A 17105-nucleotide genomic window follows, 5' to 3' on the forward strand; every position below is an offset into this window, starting at 1 on the left:
ATTACTAGGTGGTAAATTACAAATTAGGGCCAACCAGCCAACTATACTGGGTGCCTAGGTGGTAAATGGACTGTTCAATCTGGGTCAATTCGCACCAAGTCATATATGGGTAAGGAGGCTTTCGAATAGAACCAACTCGGATATGAGCCAAATAAAATAAGAAGGGTCTAAGTTCGAATCAAATACTTCGTAACCTCAAATTGTTCATGAGTTTTGACTCATTCCCATCCGTAATTGGGGTTCAAGCATAATGAATTGAAGTTTGGACCATATATTCGAAATGTTATAATTTAGATATTGCCACTCAATTCATCCGATTTCTTACATGTTAAGAAGTTTTTGGTTCACTCAATTAAATTAAAGTTTTATACTCACACTGAAATCCCGAATCATATGCACCAAGCAAAAAGCTTAATTACAGAGATTATAATCCAATGAAAATTGTTGGCACCACGCAAATGTGGACCGAAACATCAAAAAAAATGTACATGGAAGATGAACAAAAGCTTAAGTTAATAAACATATAACAATTAACTGTGCAGACAAATGGACACTGATTTATTTCCAGGACATTTTTTTTCCGTAAAACAGATAGCTTTTCTTCACATCTATCTCCTATGACTGAAACTTCATAAGTTACAAATCTACAAGGCTTTTGACATCAAATTCCTGATTCGATTCCTCTAGAAATTCACAGCTCTAGTGCGTTGGCTCTCTACATGAACAGAACTTCTTCAATTTCGCACGCACACTCCACAATTAAGAGTCGCAGGATTCACAAAATCTCATATTTCAAGCATATGAGCTTCAGACACTGCAACATTTCTGATAAATGGAAAATGTTGATCAGGAACTTTTCAAGAAACTTCCAAGAACGCTTCTAAAATCAGCAATCAATTTCCTTCGCCGATATACAATGAAGCAATCGATATATCCCAACAATATAAGGAACCCATGAGATATCAACCGTGACCTATCAGCTAGCTCCATTACAATCCACTAAATCTGAAAGTCAACCTGCATGTAACATAACAAATGAGGGGAAAGTCAGGCAGACAGGAGCTAACCGCAAGCATATGACTACTTGTGAAGGGAAAGTCTCAGTTAATCTTTTCTACTCCCATTCAGGGCATTCACAATGTTTGTCCAAGTTGAATTTTAATAATGTATAGGAAAGTGATAAAGAACTAACAGAATAGATTTCAGTGAAGCACATCAAGGGAAAAATAGAAAGTTAAAGCAATCAAATAGTAGAATTTGTGGACATTTTTTTTTTTCAATTTAAGACAAAAATTTGAGAATAACAACAACAAAAGACAGTTCCTCAGACGATTTGTTCAGGCCTAATCAGGAAGCACAGCCGCCTATGATCATTCATTCTCTCCATTCTCACTAATGTAATTAACACACAAAACATGTTTTAAAATGACCTCATCATAAATGACAAGAAAATTGGAATCAGCTACAACTACAAGCGCTACTGCATTAAACTTGAAGCAGCAACAACATACAGGCGAGAATCACACAGCACCAACTATGACACCTAATAATTTATTTGAAGTTGAATTAAGAGAGGCAGGCAAATCTTCCGAAAATACACACCTGGGCTGGCTTTGGGTAAAGTCACCTTCCCTGCATTACACGATAATTAAGTACCAGATCATCAGATTTTTTCCAGACATAAGCTCGTACAGTCGCCAAACTCATTTCAGGAGATAACACCTGAAAATTACACACAGGATAAAAAAAAAAAAAGTGATTAGATTAAATAGCAAATCAGGTTTTGCCAAACGCTTATAGATCTGAGATATAGTGGTTGGGAAAATCTCTCTCTTTCTCTCTCTCTCTTTAGCAGATCTTAGGTCTTTGTTACAAACTCAACTCAACACTTACTCCCATGTGTGTCGAGTCAACACACGACACCTGCCAAAGTAGATGGCGAAGTAACATAGGACAAGAGCATACCCCTACAGATTCTTTTCCTTACATCAAAATAAGAGTTCAATTCATCTTTAAACAGGTTAAATTTAAGACAGAAATGTAGAGCTATAATTTACTTCAGTTGTAACATACCTGGTCATTGCACAATATTTCAATTGCAGGCTTTATTCGCTGCCAAGGTCTCAACCCCGAGCGGAGAGACCCATCTACTACATTTGTTGAATGCTGCAAGGGTCCTCCAACCGGAGCAAATGTAGCATCCCCAGTCACACCTCCCTCCATTGACTTGTCAAGAACCATCTTTTCAACGACATAATTGATAACCTACAAAACAAAATTGATAAAAACAGATCCAAATCATAAGACAGATTGCTTAACCTTCAAGAAAACTCATTCAGCAAACCATATCCTGGTACATGTTAAATATGGAAAGATAAAAATGCACAAGGCTGGTGGATCAGCTGTTTCCTAGGACAAATAGGGAATCTTCTAAGATATACATATCAAAAGGGAAATTACTTTCTACAATAAGACTACTGACTATTGAACCCTGTTGTAGGCAAGGGTATGTTATGGTCAAGAAATTCATTGCCAATCTCTCCAGCACAAAAACTCCATAACCACCACAGGCCACAGCCAGCCTTGATTAAAGTTGAATATCTAAAGAGTTAAAGAGATCGCACAAGCGCATGATAAACAATGGAAATGTTACTTCTCTCTGTTTTGTTCATTAACAGAAATTTTTTTTTAACTTCAATTAAGAATACATGATTCACAATCTATTTAGAACTTCAAAGTACTCCCTTCCAAAAAAAGGCAAAAAGGAGTTTGCTCCAACGATAATATTTTATTAAGTGATAAATTTAAGGAGCTCAAATAAAATTCTTAAATCTCATAATCTATCAACTAATACTAAAATAGAGTATGCTCACATCACCACTGCCTACATGTCGCTCTCTTAATAAAAGATTTCCCACCTAAATGCAAAGATGACGTCATTTATTTATTTATTTATTTATTTATTTTATATTTGTGGAGCTATTATATTTAACATGTTTAAACTTTAAATATTGGGAACTTCCACATTACAACTAAAACCTATCAATTTATCTTAGGAAATTAAAATAATTTTAAATGGCATACTAATAAATCACCTCCTACACTAAAATATGTATTAGTTGACGTTGAATCATACTATATCATAATTTTGATAAAAATCTAAAATTTTAAAATTACTTTTTTTTTTGTACAAGGTTTTATATAAGCGTGCATCGCATGGGTTCTAACCTAGTTCATCTAATAATCTAATGTTAGTATCAACACTTCACAAGTGACTACATTCCTTTACACAGAATTTGTAGCGGAAGAGTTACTATTGTTAGCGGGATAAAAAAAAAAAGTCAGCAGAAAAACTAATAGGTCTACCACTAAACATAACACATACATAAAATCATAACACACACTGGATGCTACAATTGACAAGACCTTGACTAAAAAAGCTGTAATACTGACCTTATGTATTCTTAAAATTCGAGGAGCACTCAACTTCCCTTGGGTCAAAATTTGGATAGTAGAGCCTTCATATGGATGCAAGTAAAAGCTACACCTGCAGATATATAGCCAAATGTATCACCATCTCTCCATAAGTAAGCTCAAATGGAACTATTTAGCAACTAAATACTCCAAAGTGCACTTTGACTAATTCAGACAAGTAAGCAAACAACAAATGCCAAAGAGAACCAAATAAAAAGTAGTCTTCTAGCTATAGTAAATATGATTTCATAAATAGATATCTCTTTGTGATGCTATATAGGAAATGAGGAAATCAAATCTCATTTCAATGAACAAATGCAAGGGACAGCAATAAAGTGTACTGCAAATAGAAGGCATGTATCAAATAACCTCTCCACCATAAAATAAGTGCTTAATCTGCTGTTTTGTGAGATACAATAATAAATTAATGATCAACGACTTCCATCTTTTTGGAAAAAAAAATTAAAGGAAACAAAATTTCTTGAATTATCCCTCTAAACAAATTTCCAAAATTATACATGTCACCATCTAGGAAGGCCAATTGTAATTCATATTTTTTTTCACTGTCCTGTTCTTAGTATCTTCATTATAATACAAATTACTAAGGTTGGACACCTACCAAAGCAGATGAGTAAGAATGGATCATATAATCTCATATTCTGTGATTATGTTATTATAATTCATTCAATAAATTGATCAAGCTGAAGTCAAACTGATATAAGAGAAAGCCAAAGTAACCAGAGTTCTGATGCATATAAATTGTACTAGGTGAATCACCAAGTAGCTTAAGACTTAAAGTAATGATTCCGCGATCACTACATGCATTAACAAGCAAAAAGGTAGCGGGAATTTACTTGGTATTCTCTCTGGGAGGTAGTCGATTGTTCAAAACACAATCCATAACCCACCAGGGAAGATCCTTTTCATCTTCAGTGCCGTCCAAATCAGTTATCTTCTTCCTCCATATGCCCCCTTGAGATCCCTCAGTAATAATGGATGGAGGATAAACAGCAGAAAACTCAAATGGAGGATATATCATTGAATCATTTTCTGCACTACCATCAACCTCAATCCGTGAATGGGTCATACTTCTGGCAGAGATATCTTTCACTGATTGAACTTCACCATTTGCTGATGATTGAGATCCTAATCTTTGTTTTCTTTTTGCCAACCAATGAGCTAACAGGCCCTTAAGTGTTTCTCGAGCAAGGTTAACCTGCAAAATGCCAAAATCCAATTTTCAGTAGTCGGCACCAATGACATACGGTGACCATATTTAAATAAAGTGAGTGACCATATATTTCTTTCATGAAACAGCTGGTTATTCATCCCTCAAACGAGCAGTGTTTATATCAGTAATTAATGCTTTCCAACGCGGATAATCAATCCCCCAATGCTTCTAAAAAAAGCTGTCTCTAAGAAAAACAGAAGGTTTTGAACCCATACATTCTAACCCCAGTGAGAACAGAAAGGATCTACTTTCTATCCTGTTGCCATTGTTAGAACAGCAACTAAGTGCTCAGGGTAGCTATAATCGACTAAAGCATCACAAAATATGTGAAACATAATTGGCTGTAACAGCCATAGGCCCATAACAGCCACTACATACAGTGTTTTCAAACTATTCCAAAGAAGCCACAACATAGCATTGATTGAATCACTGCAACATCTATTACAGGATGTAATTTAGCAGAGCAACTCTTACAAGCCATTACTATTGCCATTATGCTACAATAATTCGTACACAATATACCCTCAAAAAATAGTAACGAAAGACAAAAACCATACAATAATAAATCAAAGAGTCAAATAAGAATTATATTATTTGTTTGCAACTACTTGAACAAGGAGTCATTCGGAAATTATAAACCTCCAATCACCTTGTGAATTCCATAATTTGCTCCGTTCTCTTTTAGTCGCAACATTTTGACTTTCAAGCGTAACGTTTTGAAAGCTTGCCATGATATACAATAGCATATAATACAAACAGATCAATTGTGGAAAACAAAAATGAAATTTACCTTATCATCCTCAGGTTTCCCAGCAATTTGTAGATCAGCAGAATACATCTCTGCTGAAAAGCATTGTGGTGTATCCAAATGAATCGACAAACTACCAAGCCTGGTATCCACAGTAAACCATGCAGGAATGCTCACCTAAGGAACCAAAAAACATTATTTGGAGAGAAGTAAGCACAAATGGAATAAAGATCTAGTGAAACATTTGAATTCTTACCATTTCAAATAGCTCCTTCTTTTTCTCGTCAAAAGATACCTGTGTTAATAATCAACCAAAAACAAAGTATAGAACAGTTGGTAACCCAAGAATGACTAGCAATAAAACAAAAGGAAAAAAAAAACAAAAAACAAAAAAATAGCATTGGCCATATCTCTCAACAACTAAATCAGTTCATCACTCAAAAAAAAAAAAAACCCAAGTAACTCAGCAAGCACATCAAAGTATCACAGATAACATAATTAAAATTAACTCGCATAACCTCGCCATAATCTTCAATCACAGTGCCCCTTGTGATCTCCCATAACTTCACAGAGCCTGCTGTATCCTGCCGTTAAGAAAGAAGGATATAATGATATACTATTCTGCTCTCTGAGGCATCATTTAATGAGTAATTGAGTAAATGCCCATCTCAAGATAAGAGGTATGATTACATATTTATATACCTTGGTAAGCACATGCCTACGATTATTTAATATCTCATGTTGCACAATTGCTGGAACTCCAGGTACCTTAAGTGTTGGCTCCCGATATACTGGAATCTGGCATATATAAGTGTTGAGATAAGCAAAAGAGGTCGTTTCATTAGAAAGAGGATCAAAAGCATATTGATTAGGAAAAAACCATTTTACCCTTTATAAAGTTTATACCTAAAAAATTACTTTCTATTATATAATAAAAATTAATAATGGATTATAGTTACCTCAAATAAAGTTCAAAGTTACCCCAAATTGGTTAAAAGTCACCCTAAAACTAGGCAATGTACTGTAATATTATTGTAAATTAAGTGTACCCAAAAGTTATTGTATGTTCAAAGTTCAAACACCTCTATGATATCACCTAGAAAAACATGACCAAATCTATAAGCAGAGAAGCTAGAATGAATAAAAATTATCCCTCAAGTTACCGGTATAATGAATTTGCTATAGATAAGGTCAACCTCAAATGACCAACTAACACATATGATAATCTACCACAGGTTAGCATATTACAGATGATTAGGATGAACTATTCTTAATCATTCTTATCAATCATAACTCAGAAAGGCAGAAACTCAAACTATCAATCAGCTTTAATAACTGATTCATATTTTCAAGATTACCTAAACAACCTTAGTTAAATGGCGTGAATTTGGTTCAGCTCATAATGATCTCTGTCCTTCTAGCCTCGGGCATACCCAGTCAATCAAGACCCATTAATAAACTTTTTCACATGGACTAGAATACATTATTCTAGCTAGTGATAATAAAGGTAAAAGGCTTCATAAACATGTGTTTATAATAACATATTATGTGAGAGATGAAGACAAGTACAAAAAGCATACAGGTGTAGATCCTTCAAGGGAAGCCCTCGCTCTTGAAAATGACAAGTTTCCAGCCAAGAAGGAGCCTCCTCGTTGGAACATTTTCTGAGGATTGTGCCCTTCTGCAGGCCACCTATGAACCGAAGAATCTGTACTTGCAACCCATATGCTTTCATCATCAAGCGCCAATTGCAAAATTGGGTATTCTTCTGAACAAAGCAAAATGCTTTCTCTAGTGGACAAATCTGTCAAATATAACTGTAAACAGAAAACCCTTATATGAGAAGACTGCCTAACAAAGAATAGGTAGAAATAGCCAAAGCTTTGCCAGTCAGCACGGTTAGCAAATACTCACAGATTGGTCTCTTCCACCACTGTAGACATGGCTAAATGATGCTGTGCTGGCAAGAGCCCAGACAGAATCCGTATGAACAGCATATGAATGGACACAACGCTGCTGACCAAGATCCCATAGTCTGTCAACATGGACAGTGAGTGATCAACAAAAACTAGGAAATAATAATTGAAGAAAGAATTTCTGAATAGTACATAACATCTTTGATTCACAAGATCACAAGTAAAGGCACAGGCATACTGCAAAATTTTTGAAGAACAAAGTTTTAATTTGAATTTGTAGAAAACCTAACATAGTATCAGTGATAAACTTAATATAATTGGGTAAGAGACATTCCACCTACTACAACTGGCGGTTTCATTTTTGAAGTTTCAAAAATTTTTAGAATGTCATATTTTCCTAAGATCTATTAAATAGTTACTTACTTAATTGCATACTAAGTTAGGTTTTCTACAAATTCAAAATTTGAAGTTCTTTCTTGGAAATTAGTAACCCCGTATATTGCTCCAAAATTGAGACTAAGTATAAAAAAAAAACTCTCAACTTTCACAATTTATCTGTTTTTTAGATACCCCATTCCCAGAAGTTCAAATTAATTTCCATTTTGGCTTGTTCCAGAAAATTCGGCCCACTTTCATTTAATTCCAATTTTGACAAACCCCTTTTAATACCTCCTTACCCCTCTTACCCACACAATTACCACACACTCTCTCTTTATCCACCTTTTTTCTATTACTACATCTTACTTTATCCACCTTTTTCTTACACCCACTCACTAGTTTCAAATTTTCCTAGAAACAAGAATATACACGATAGAGTCACACTTTCAGAAACAAACAGAGTATTTGAATAAAAGTTGGATAGTAGGGCATGAAAAAAGACCTAGAGAGAGAGAGAGAGAGAGAGAGAGAGAGAGAGAGAGAGTATTTCAAGCATACACCCATTCTAGTTAGTAGTTACTAGTCTTATTAAAATTGAATTTTTGACTGATAAGGGATGCAACAGTGGGTGGTATAGTGGTAATGGGGAAGGTATGACAATGTAATGGACTAATGGAAGTGGAGGGTAGCAAATATAAGGAGAGAGGCTATGAGATCATCGAAGTGACCAATTACCAATCTCAGTTCCCCTTGAGGCCTTGACCCGTTAAAAGCTACTTTTAGGGGCAAGAGCTATCTAAGGTGCGTCATAGTAGTCCTGGCATTCTTGCTAGGGCCACTAAAGAAGATGGATCCAATATTGGGGAAATAATCTTGGCATCTTAACTGCCGCAATTTAGGTATATATAAAAAAATTTAGAATAACACTTGCACAGTTTAATACACAAGAAAATTGGAAAAACACAGCAGAGAAGCATACCTGATCATAGAATCAGAAGAACCCGACAAGCAGTACCTGTATAAAGAAAGGAATATATCAATATAAGCTTGGCATAGGGAAAGATGTCATTCCTTAATGGAAAAGGGAACGAAGCCATCCCTTATTGAAATTTTTTGTTAATTACCACATATTTAACAAGTGACTGCGACTTACAGCCTGTTCAAGAAAAGGGGGGCGAATACCACCTTTCAAACCATATACATCAAAAGTATTACCTTTAGCCAGATTGAAGTGGTTCAAATCAAGGCTTAACTAGACCACCAAGGTTTCGAGATTGATAATATGAACAAATAGACATCAACATTGATGCTATAACAGATTAAACCATGAATGAAAACATTGAACTCCAGCTAAAGGTAGCATTATATGTAAATGATTTATAAATACAGTAAGTGATAAAAGTGCCTGAATAAAATGAAGTAACTGACCAATTTTCCTACCCAAATTAAAGGCATCTCATCTCAAAATTAAAACAAGAAAATAGCAATCAAATGTCTTTTATGGTTACAGTTTAGATTTAATACAGCATGTTTTTGGCAATGATTTTATTGGTTAAACAGTAGAGGACTAGGAGTGGAGGGTATGAGACTTTCTAAATTCACTTATCACCACAATAGGCACCAGCCACTGCCTAGTGTCCTAGTTAAAACAGCGATTAGTTTTGACCCCAATACAAGCTGCACAGCTTTCAGGGCATTACCAAAGCAAACTTATAACCAGAAAGGACAAAGGGTTATTTTATGTAGGCTTTTGTGAAGCTACAATCTGAGATTTCAATTTTCACTATAAGATGGTCTAGCAACATCACCACAGAATTAGAGAAAATCAAGAGCCGCTCAAAACCTAACACCTTTACTCCGGCAGGGTCCAGCCCATACAAAGGCTTTTAAATAACCTAAACTCTCTACTCATAGATTTCATCAAGGTCCCCGTAAATAAACATGAACATTCTTTATAAAAGCTCTAATGGCCACCAGAAATTGAAAACTATTGCCGAGAGCAAAATATGCTATTCCCAAAATGTCAAGCTGACGCATGCTTACAGCTTCAGAGGAGATTCACACAAGATGCATACTTAAAGAGAAGCATGAAAAGTATTACCACCATGTTAAATCCAAGTGAATTAGTGAATAAAGCAGTGAGACACTTCCCAAAACAAGATTGAGATGAGAAATATGCATCAACATCCAAAATTAAACGCTGACAGAAGGGGGGAAAAGGTCTCGTTTCTTATTGAAGGGGGAAATTTAAAAGGCGAGGCATCTTACAATTGGGATGAAAATTGAACAGTTCCTACAGCTAAAGTCCATCAAATTAGAAGCCAATTAAATTAAAATTTTGTTAACATGTCAAGCTAAGCATACTGGAAATGCATCATCTTAATGAGTGGGACAAGCCATAACTTCTCGTTGCAATCAATAAAACTTGTTTTAACAATGAGTCGACCCGGGATGAATCAGGTGTAGAATGCATCGACAACTACAAGCAAAATTGAAATATCTATAGCAAAAATACAGCTCCCTATCAACAGACCTGCCCGTAGAATCCAAGAGCAAAGCCCTAACATTATCAGTGTGTCCCCTCAGCTTCATGGTCTTTGAACCAGATCTTGGGTCCCAAACCCGCACCACCTGAGTACAAAAATGAAGTATTAAAAGAGAATGTGATAAATATATACCTAAATAAAACAACACAGGGAACATTAGAGTGCAGCATGTTCATACAAACAAAGCTTCCAACATGACTATTTGTCAACAGTCAAACAAGAGCATAAATATTTTTAAAAAGATTCTTTCATGACTTAAAGCGGGTAATTACTTCGCCATATACAATTCTTCTATCCTTTTTACTCCTAGTTTAAGAGATGTAGTAAAGTGATCCTTATTATGCTTGATAAGATAGGCATGGTAATGAGTGAACTAACATAAGCATCTGTTTACCTTTTCAGTTCCACCGGAAACAAGTATGGTCCCACTATCGTTCATCGCTAATGCGTACACCGACTCCTTATGGCCTTTGGCAGCAGTAGGAATGTACCCATGATTTGGAGTAGAATGCAAAGAATTACTGGAATTGATAGTACGTAAACTTGTAATTGGTAGATTACTCGCGCCACCACTTATTCCATTCGAAGCTTCTTCCTCTGTACTGTCATTTGACTTAGAAACTGGAGCAAGAGCAGCTTCGATATCCCAAACAAAAACCTCCCCACCGAGGCCACCAGAGGAAACAATATTGCTCTAAAAAGCATGAACACTACTAGAGAATCAGGAAATGATAACCTTGAAATACGAAATAATAATGCCAAAATTGCAAACGAGATTACACGTCATTGAGTATTAATGAAACCTAGGATAATAAAAGAATAGCATCAAGCAATCTAGCATTAAATAATTCCAAAAAAATAGAAGATGATATTACATTTTTTCCAGCTGCAGCAAGACAGGTAACATAGTCTGAGTGCTGACGCAAAGTCTTCGTGCATACACCATTGGACATGCAATTCCATGTCTGCAAGCACAAGATTAAATTTCAAAACACAAACCTCATCTCAAGAAGGGATAACCAAAACATATAATAAAATAAAGAGAAGTTTGTTAAGTATGCCTAACCTTAAGAGCAGTGTCAGAAGAACAGGACACAAGAGTATGATCACCAACAAGGACAGCATCATTTACCTGCACACATCAGAATTAGATACTTGTGGAATCCCAAGGTATGTAGGAAGATAACTATAAAAAAAACCATAACCAAGGGAGGATGAATGAGAACACCACAATCCTAATTCTTTGCATTTCTACTTTTCTAGTAGGACACATATTAAGGAATTTTGCATAATAACAGTGCAGAGAAACTCCAAGATGAAACATAAACATATAGTGAATCAGAGATGAGGTACCAACAGATCCTTGCGATCAAAAAGAAATTATTATCTAACAAGACAGGTTAGAGAAATTACCCAATCCACATGAGATTCAAAAGTAGCAGAGCAGGTAGCTACTTGGTCTGCTTCTTCATCAATAGCCCATCTCTTCAATGTTCCATCACGACTACCAGTAAACAGGTGCTCACTCCTACAAGAGCCATTTGACTTCAACACAGCCAAGCAATTTACTCCAGCAGAATGCTGAAAGGCAACAAGTAATGGAACACAATTAGAATGATAAAATACAATAAGCTTAAAAATTCACAGGGTTTTAATAAATGATAAGCATGAGCAGGACATATCACAGGGGAAAAGCCATATCATTTATATAAAAAAAAATAGACTACATTGAAGGGAAAAAAACACATACGGGAAACAAACAACATAAGCCCATATAAATTCAAGCAAAAAGAATAAATGATATCCAATCACATATTGCTTGTGAAAGGTACAAGAACAGTAAAGCCCCACATAGATGAACAAAAAAAAAAAAAGGTCCTTTCAGCAATGATGTCAGATAGTCATAAAATTTTGGTAGCTCAATCTCAATCAAATCATTCACAAAAGGGTGAACAGGGGGGGGGGGGGGGGGGGGGGGTGAGGGTGATATGGAGTTCATTAATGGCTTCTAAATAGGCAGGGAGGAGGGCAGGCCCGGCCCTTAGGCACCTAGGCGATGCAGGCTGAGCAGTGGCACAGGGCCCAAATTTGTCTGGGAAGGCTCAGGCTAATAATCTTTATAAAGTATTTGCTGAGCATAAATATAAAAAGATAAGCTTTGGTTCAGTGGTTTGAAGAGACCATTCACTTTGAGAAGGTCCAAGGTCATGAGATCGATTCCAAGCCAACCTGTTTATAGAATTTTTTTCCCGTTTTGCTTTGTTATTTTAAATTTTAAATTATAAGGCAATTAATCAGTATGCATTATAAAATACAAAATAAAAAAGCTATCAGTGTTATTTTTTTGAAGCAAAAACGCTATTAATTGAGCACTACTTTCTTAAAATTAAAAAAAAAAAAAAAAAAAAAAAAAAAAAAAAAAAAAAAACTCAACAAAGTGCTACCTTTTGTTGTTCCTATAACTCAATGATATGTTCACTTTACCTAATACGTAGTAGCTACTATCCAAAATTCTTGCATTTATATGAGGTTCAAATTTAATTAGATGATAATTATTTCTAAATCACTAGCTTACTTTATCTAGCATTTCATTAATAAAAGAGCCCAGTTTTATTTCAATTGCACAGGGCCTCTATAATCATTGGGACGACCCTGGAGGAGGGGAGCATCTCTCATTTAGGCGAGGAGCATCCTTTTTTATTAAAGGCTTAAGAAACAGTAAAAAAAAAAAAAAAAAAAAAAAAAAAAAACTTAACCCTAGAGAAGACAATGAATCCCACATTTAAAACAGGCATGGCAGAAGCTGAATTGCCAGCAATAATCCTAAAAATGTAAAGACCTACTCTATCTGAGGTAATGTTTCAATAAGTTGGCATTGCCATTCAGACAGTTGATGGTAAAAGTTTACACCACGACTTATGGTGAGGCAGAGGAGAGATGGTGTTCAGGGTAAAAATTTCTTTTTATTTCTTATTAGTTCAAACAAAACCATTTCTATTCAATATCACCTTAACACCGTCAACTCTAAAGTTGGTTTGATGGTAGTCATTTAAGGATTACTGCCAAAAGGTTATCAGGTTGAGTAATCTTATATGTATAATTCTATATGAACATGTATAGATGTATTCATATCAGGTGGCATCTCACGTGAAGCATGGGCAAGTAATTAATAGTTGGAGAGAGCCAAGTGGCAAATTGAATTAATGAGCAACACCTTTTAGTATAATGCTATGGATTCAACAAGGAACTCATACTTATAAGCATTCCACTATTTTGGGCAACAGATTTCAGAATGTAACTTGTATTAGAGTAAACAAACAGACAACTATACCAGACAGTATCAAACCCATGACCAATACAAGTAAAGTTGCACGAGAATAACAAGGGACAAATAGAAAAATTCAATTAAAATGAAATTTAAACCTTGTATAAAGTCACAGTGATGTACACACCTTTGTGTCATCAGAAGCATTGAGGACATATGTCAATCTCTTCTCCTTACGAGGACGATTTGAACCAGATGTATTTCCTGCACTACCAACTCGATGCATCGCAAGCCCCTAAGCAATATTTTGCAGCTATGAGCTACAATATATATCTCATAAACAAAATTGTCTTATATTCGTCAAAGCTTATCAAACTCTCGACTAAGAAATAAAAGTTATGGATAAGTTCATAAACTTGGTTTAACCTTTATCAAAATAGTCATATGAAAGCACATTGCCGATACCCACCCCCTCCCCCACCTCCCACGACTAAATTTTTTTTTATAAAAAAAAAAAAAAAAGGAATCAAACACAAATTACCGTGTACACTACCTTATGCATTTATCAAAACCAGCTCTTCAACCTACATTGCTTACCCCAAAATTCCCATCATATGCATCATATTCTCTACATCTAAGTCCAAGAAACTAAAATGCAACCTTGTCCCAAATTCCACTCTAAGACATAGGCCATACTCAATAGCAAAAAAGTCAATCGCGACCATCAGCATCTAATTCAACTTTCTATGGTACTAAACCAATAGAACCCACACCAATTGCAAAATAGTAACCTTCTACAAAAATGCACAAAAGCCAAGTCTTAATTTTTCCCTTACTTGAAGATAATAACTTTATAAATGGTAATCGAAGAAAACAACTTTATTCTATGATTCCATTGGGGATGAATTTAAATTCGGGAGAGCGTAAGGAAAACGACTTAATCCTACAATTATATCAGAGCTGAGTTGATCAAATCAAAAAGCAAGCCCGTCCCTGAGCGAAGCCAGGGCAGGCGGGGCGGCCGCCTTGTGCCGATAGATAAAAGGTTTAATGTTCATAGTTTCTTCCTAACATTAAAGGGTTACATAAACAAAAACCTGCAAAGAATTAGCAATCAAATTGACTCAATTATCAAACTAGGCTCAAAAAAATTACGTTGAATTCTTCTCGCTTTATAATATGATTAGGAAAATTCAATCAACGCAATAGCTCGTTATGATCTTTCATAACCTAAGTTTTATTAACGAATAGTTCAATAATCAACCTTGGAAGAACCCTAAATTGACTATACTAACAATTAAATCAACGATTAAACACTATATTGTGAAATTGATATTCGATGATTGAAAAGATAAAATATCTTACCTCAGAAGCTGCTTCAATGGAGGAGAGAAAGCTGAGAAGCTGCTTCAATGGAGAATTGAGAGTAGGCTTCAATGGAGGAGAGAGAGAAGAGAAGGATGCAGCGAGACAGCGCAAACGTGAAAAAGCTACAAACGAGGAAAAAGGAAAATCGGAAGAAAAATAATTAATGACACTCGTATTATGTCAACCGCATAGATGTCAAAAATTGACCCAACTCGATAAATTTATATCGAACTAGTATGTATGTTAAAAATTGATCCAACTCGAAAAATACTATCTCAAACTAAACTATACATGATATGAGAAACCTATAAGAATTAAGAACTGAACATGTTTAATACTTTAATGATCGACTTGAAGAAAATTGAAACTGATTAGATAATTGTCAATTCAAAGTCGACCCAAAGTTGATTCCTAGTTTAGCTAAAATTATTTAGACTTGATGGCTTAAAAAAAAAAATATTTAGACTTGATAAATTAAAGGATTTTTTAGAAAATAATACCACAAAATAGCCAAAATTTTGATTATAACACCACAAAATTAGAAACTTTTATTATAACACCACAAAAAACCAAAAAAATTATTTCAACACCACTTAACGGATTTTTGGACAGAATCCGTTAAGTGGGGTCCACATTGCCACATGTCACCATATTATTGGTTAAAAAAAATTAAACCCAGCCCCACCACCTCCACTGTCGGCATCTCAACCCCAGTCACAGGCACTCCTTTCTTCTCCTACCCCAGCCGCCGGCTCTCCATCCTAGCCTAGATGGGCCTACGCACAACCCTAGCCAACCACAAGCGCTCCCTTCCCTACCTACTCCGGCCACCACTGCGTAAAACCAACCCCTTCCCCCACCCTTGAAACGGTAAAAAAAAAAGGGTGGTTTTCGGGCTTTCGGGCGTTACGGTCGTGGTTGGGATAGCGTGTTCAACTTTCAAGGCTAGGGTGTTTCAAGGTGGATGGTTTTCGTTCGTGGCTGGCTGGGATGTTTTAAGCGTCGGTTGGGCTTGGTGGATGGGCTCGGGTGAGGATGTTTCACCAGTGATGGCGGGAGAGACTTGGTTGGGCTTGTGGCAGAGGGGCTTATGACAGAGGAGTAGGGGTGGTTTCGTCAGTCCGGGGTGGTCATCTTGGGGAGCCGACAACCGGGAATGGAGTAACGGCGGCGGAGGCTGGGAGAACCGGCGCCAGTGGTGGCTGGGGTTAGGAGTTTTGGTTTTTTTTCTTTTTTTTTCTTTGTTTTAATCAAATACACGTGTAAAGTGTGGTGCCCACTAACGGTTTTTTTTTTTTTTTATGGCGTTAGAAAGTGGTGGTGAAATCAATTTTTCTTTTGGTTTTTTTGTGGTGTTATGATAAAAGTTTGAAATTTTGTGGTGTTATAATCAAATTTTTGGTTATTTTGTGGTGTTATTTTCTAAAAAAATTCTAATTTAAAATCTAAGCACAGTCCTTTGGCCCAACTCAAACTCGAGGGCTGCCTAACTCCTAACCTTGATAAGTTTATAGAAATTATCAAGGGGTAAATTTGCAATTGCATATTAACATCAATCTTGCTCCCTTAACAGCTAGCAAACAATATGGACGAAAAGTCTACACTTTGTAAACTGAGGGTAACGGTGGGTATCAGTACTAACTTTGCAATTTTGTTTTACTTTATTTATTATTTTATAATACAAAAGTTCTTTTTATTTTCATATTTGCCACTTGATAAGTTTAATTAGAGTTAGCAGTTAGCTTGGGGGTAAATTTGCAATTGCATAGTAACACCAATCTTGCTCCCTTAACAGCTAGCAAACAATATGGATGAAAAGTCTACACTTTGTAAACTGAGGGTAACGGTGGGTATCAGTACTAACTTTGCATTTTTGATTTTTTTCTTTATTTATTATTTTATAATACAAAAGTTCTTTTTATTTTCATATTTGCCACTTGATAAGTTTAATTAGAGTTAACAGTTAGGAATTTCCTCACAAACTCTACCTTAAACTAATTTGACCCATCCGATTTTATTAAACCATTTAATTTTCCGTCGGTTTTTTTTACCTAAAATATAACAAATGGAACCGCTTTTCGTTTCACACAACTTAAATTTGGTCTAACATATTTTTAACACCACTTCTTTTAAGTTAAATTGATATTCTTGTTCTCCTTATTTAATTTATTACTGTTAG

General features: G+C 35.5%; 1 protein-coding gene across 2 annotated transcripts; it reads right to left on the reverse strand.

Moving 5' to 3' along the window:
* Nucleotides 1-496: 496 nt before the first annotated feature.
* Nucleotides 497-15111, reverse strand: LOC145628876 (uncharacterized). Of its 2 annotated transcripts, none has more exons than XM_081681306.1 (19): nucleotides 14924-15111; nucleotides 13746-13878; nucleotides 11707-11874; nucleotides 11360-11425; nucleotides 11169-11258; nucleotides 10688-10987; nucleotides 10281-10378; nucleotides 8727-8762; nucleotides 7368-7488; nucleotides 7034-7270; nucleotides 6156-6251; nucleotides 5972-6037; nucleotides 5710-5748; nucleotides 5496-5630; nucleotides 4329-4690; nucleotides 3454-3547; nucleotides 2074-2265; nucleotides 1603-1722; nucleotides 497-1017 (listed from the first exon to the last, which is right to left on the reverse strand). In XM_081681306.1, the coding sequence occupies exons 2-18, from the start codon at nucleotides 13842-13844 to the stop codon at nucleotides 1624-1626; spliced, it is 2298 nt and encodes a 765-aa protein (XP_081537432.1). In that variant the 5' UTR covers nucleotides 13845-13878; nucleotides 14924-15111; the 3' UTR covers nucleotides 497-1017; nucleotides 1603-1623. The 2 variants fall into 2 exon arrangements, with proteins under 2 accessions (XP_081537432.1, XP_081537431.1); XM_081681305.1 differs by having other exon boundaries at nucleotides 13746-13853; nucleotides 14924-15110.
* Between the last annotated feature and the right edge of the window lie 1994 nt (nucleotides 15112-17105).

Source organism: Chenopodium album, chromosome 4, assembly GCF_948465745.1.
Source record: "Chenopodium album chromosome 4, dcCheAlbu1.1, whole genome shotgun sequence".
Classification (NCBI taxonomy): domain Eukaryota; kingdom Viridiplantae; phylum Streptophyta; class Magnoliopsida; order Caryophyllales; family Amaranthaceae; genus Chenopodium; species Chenopodium album.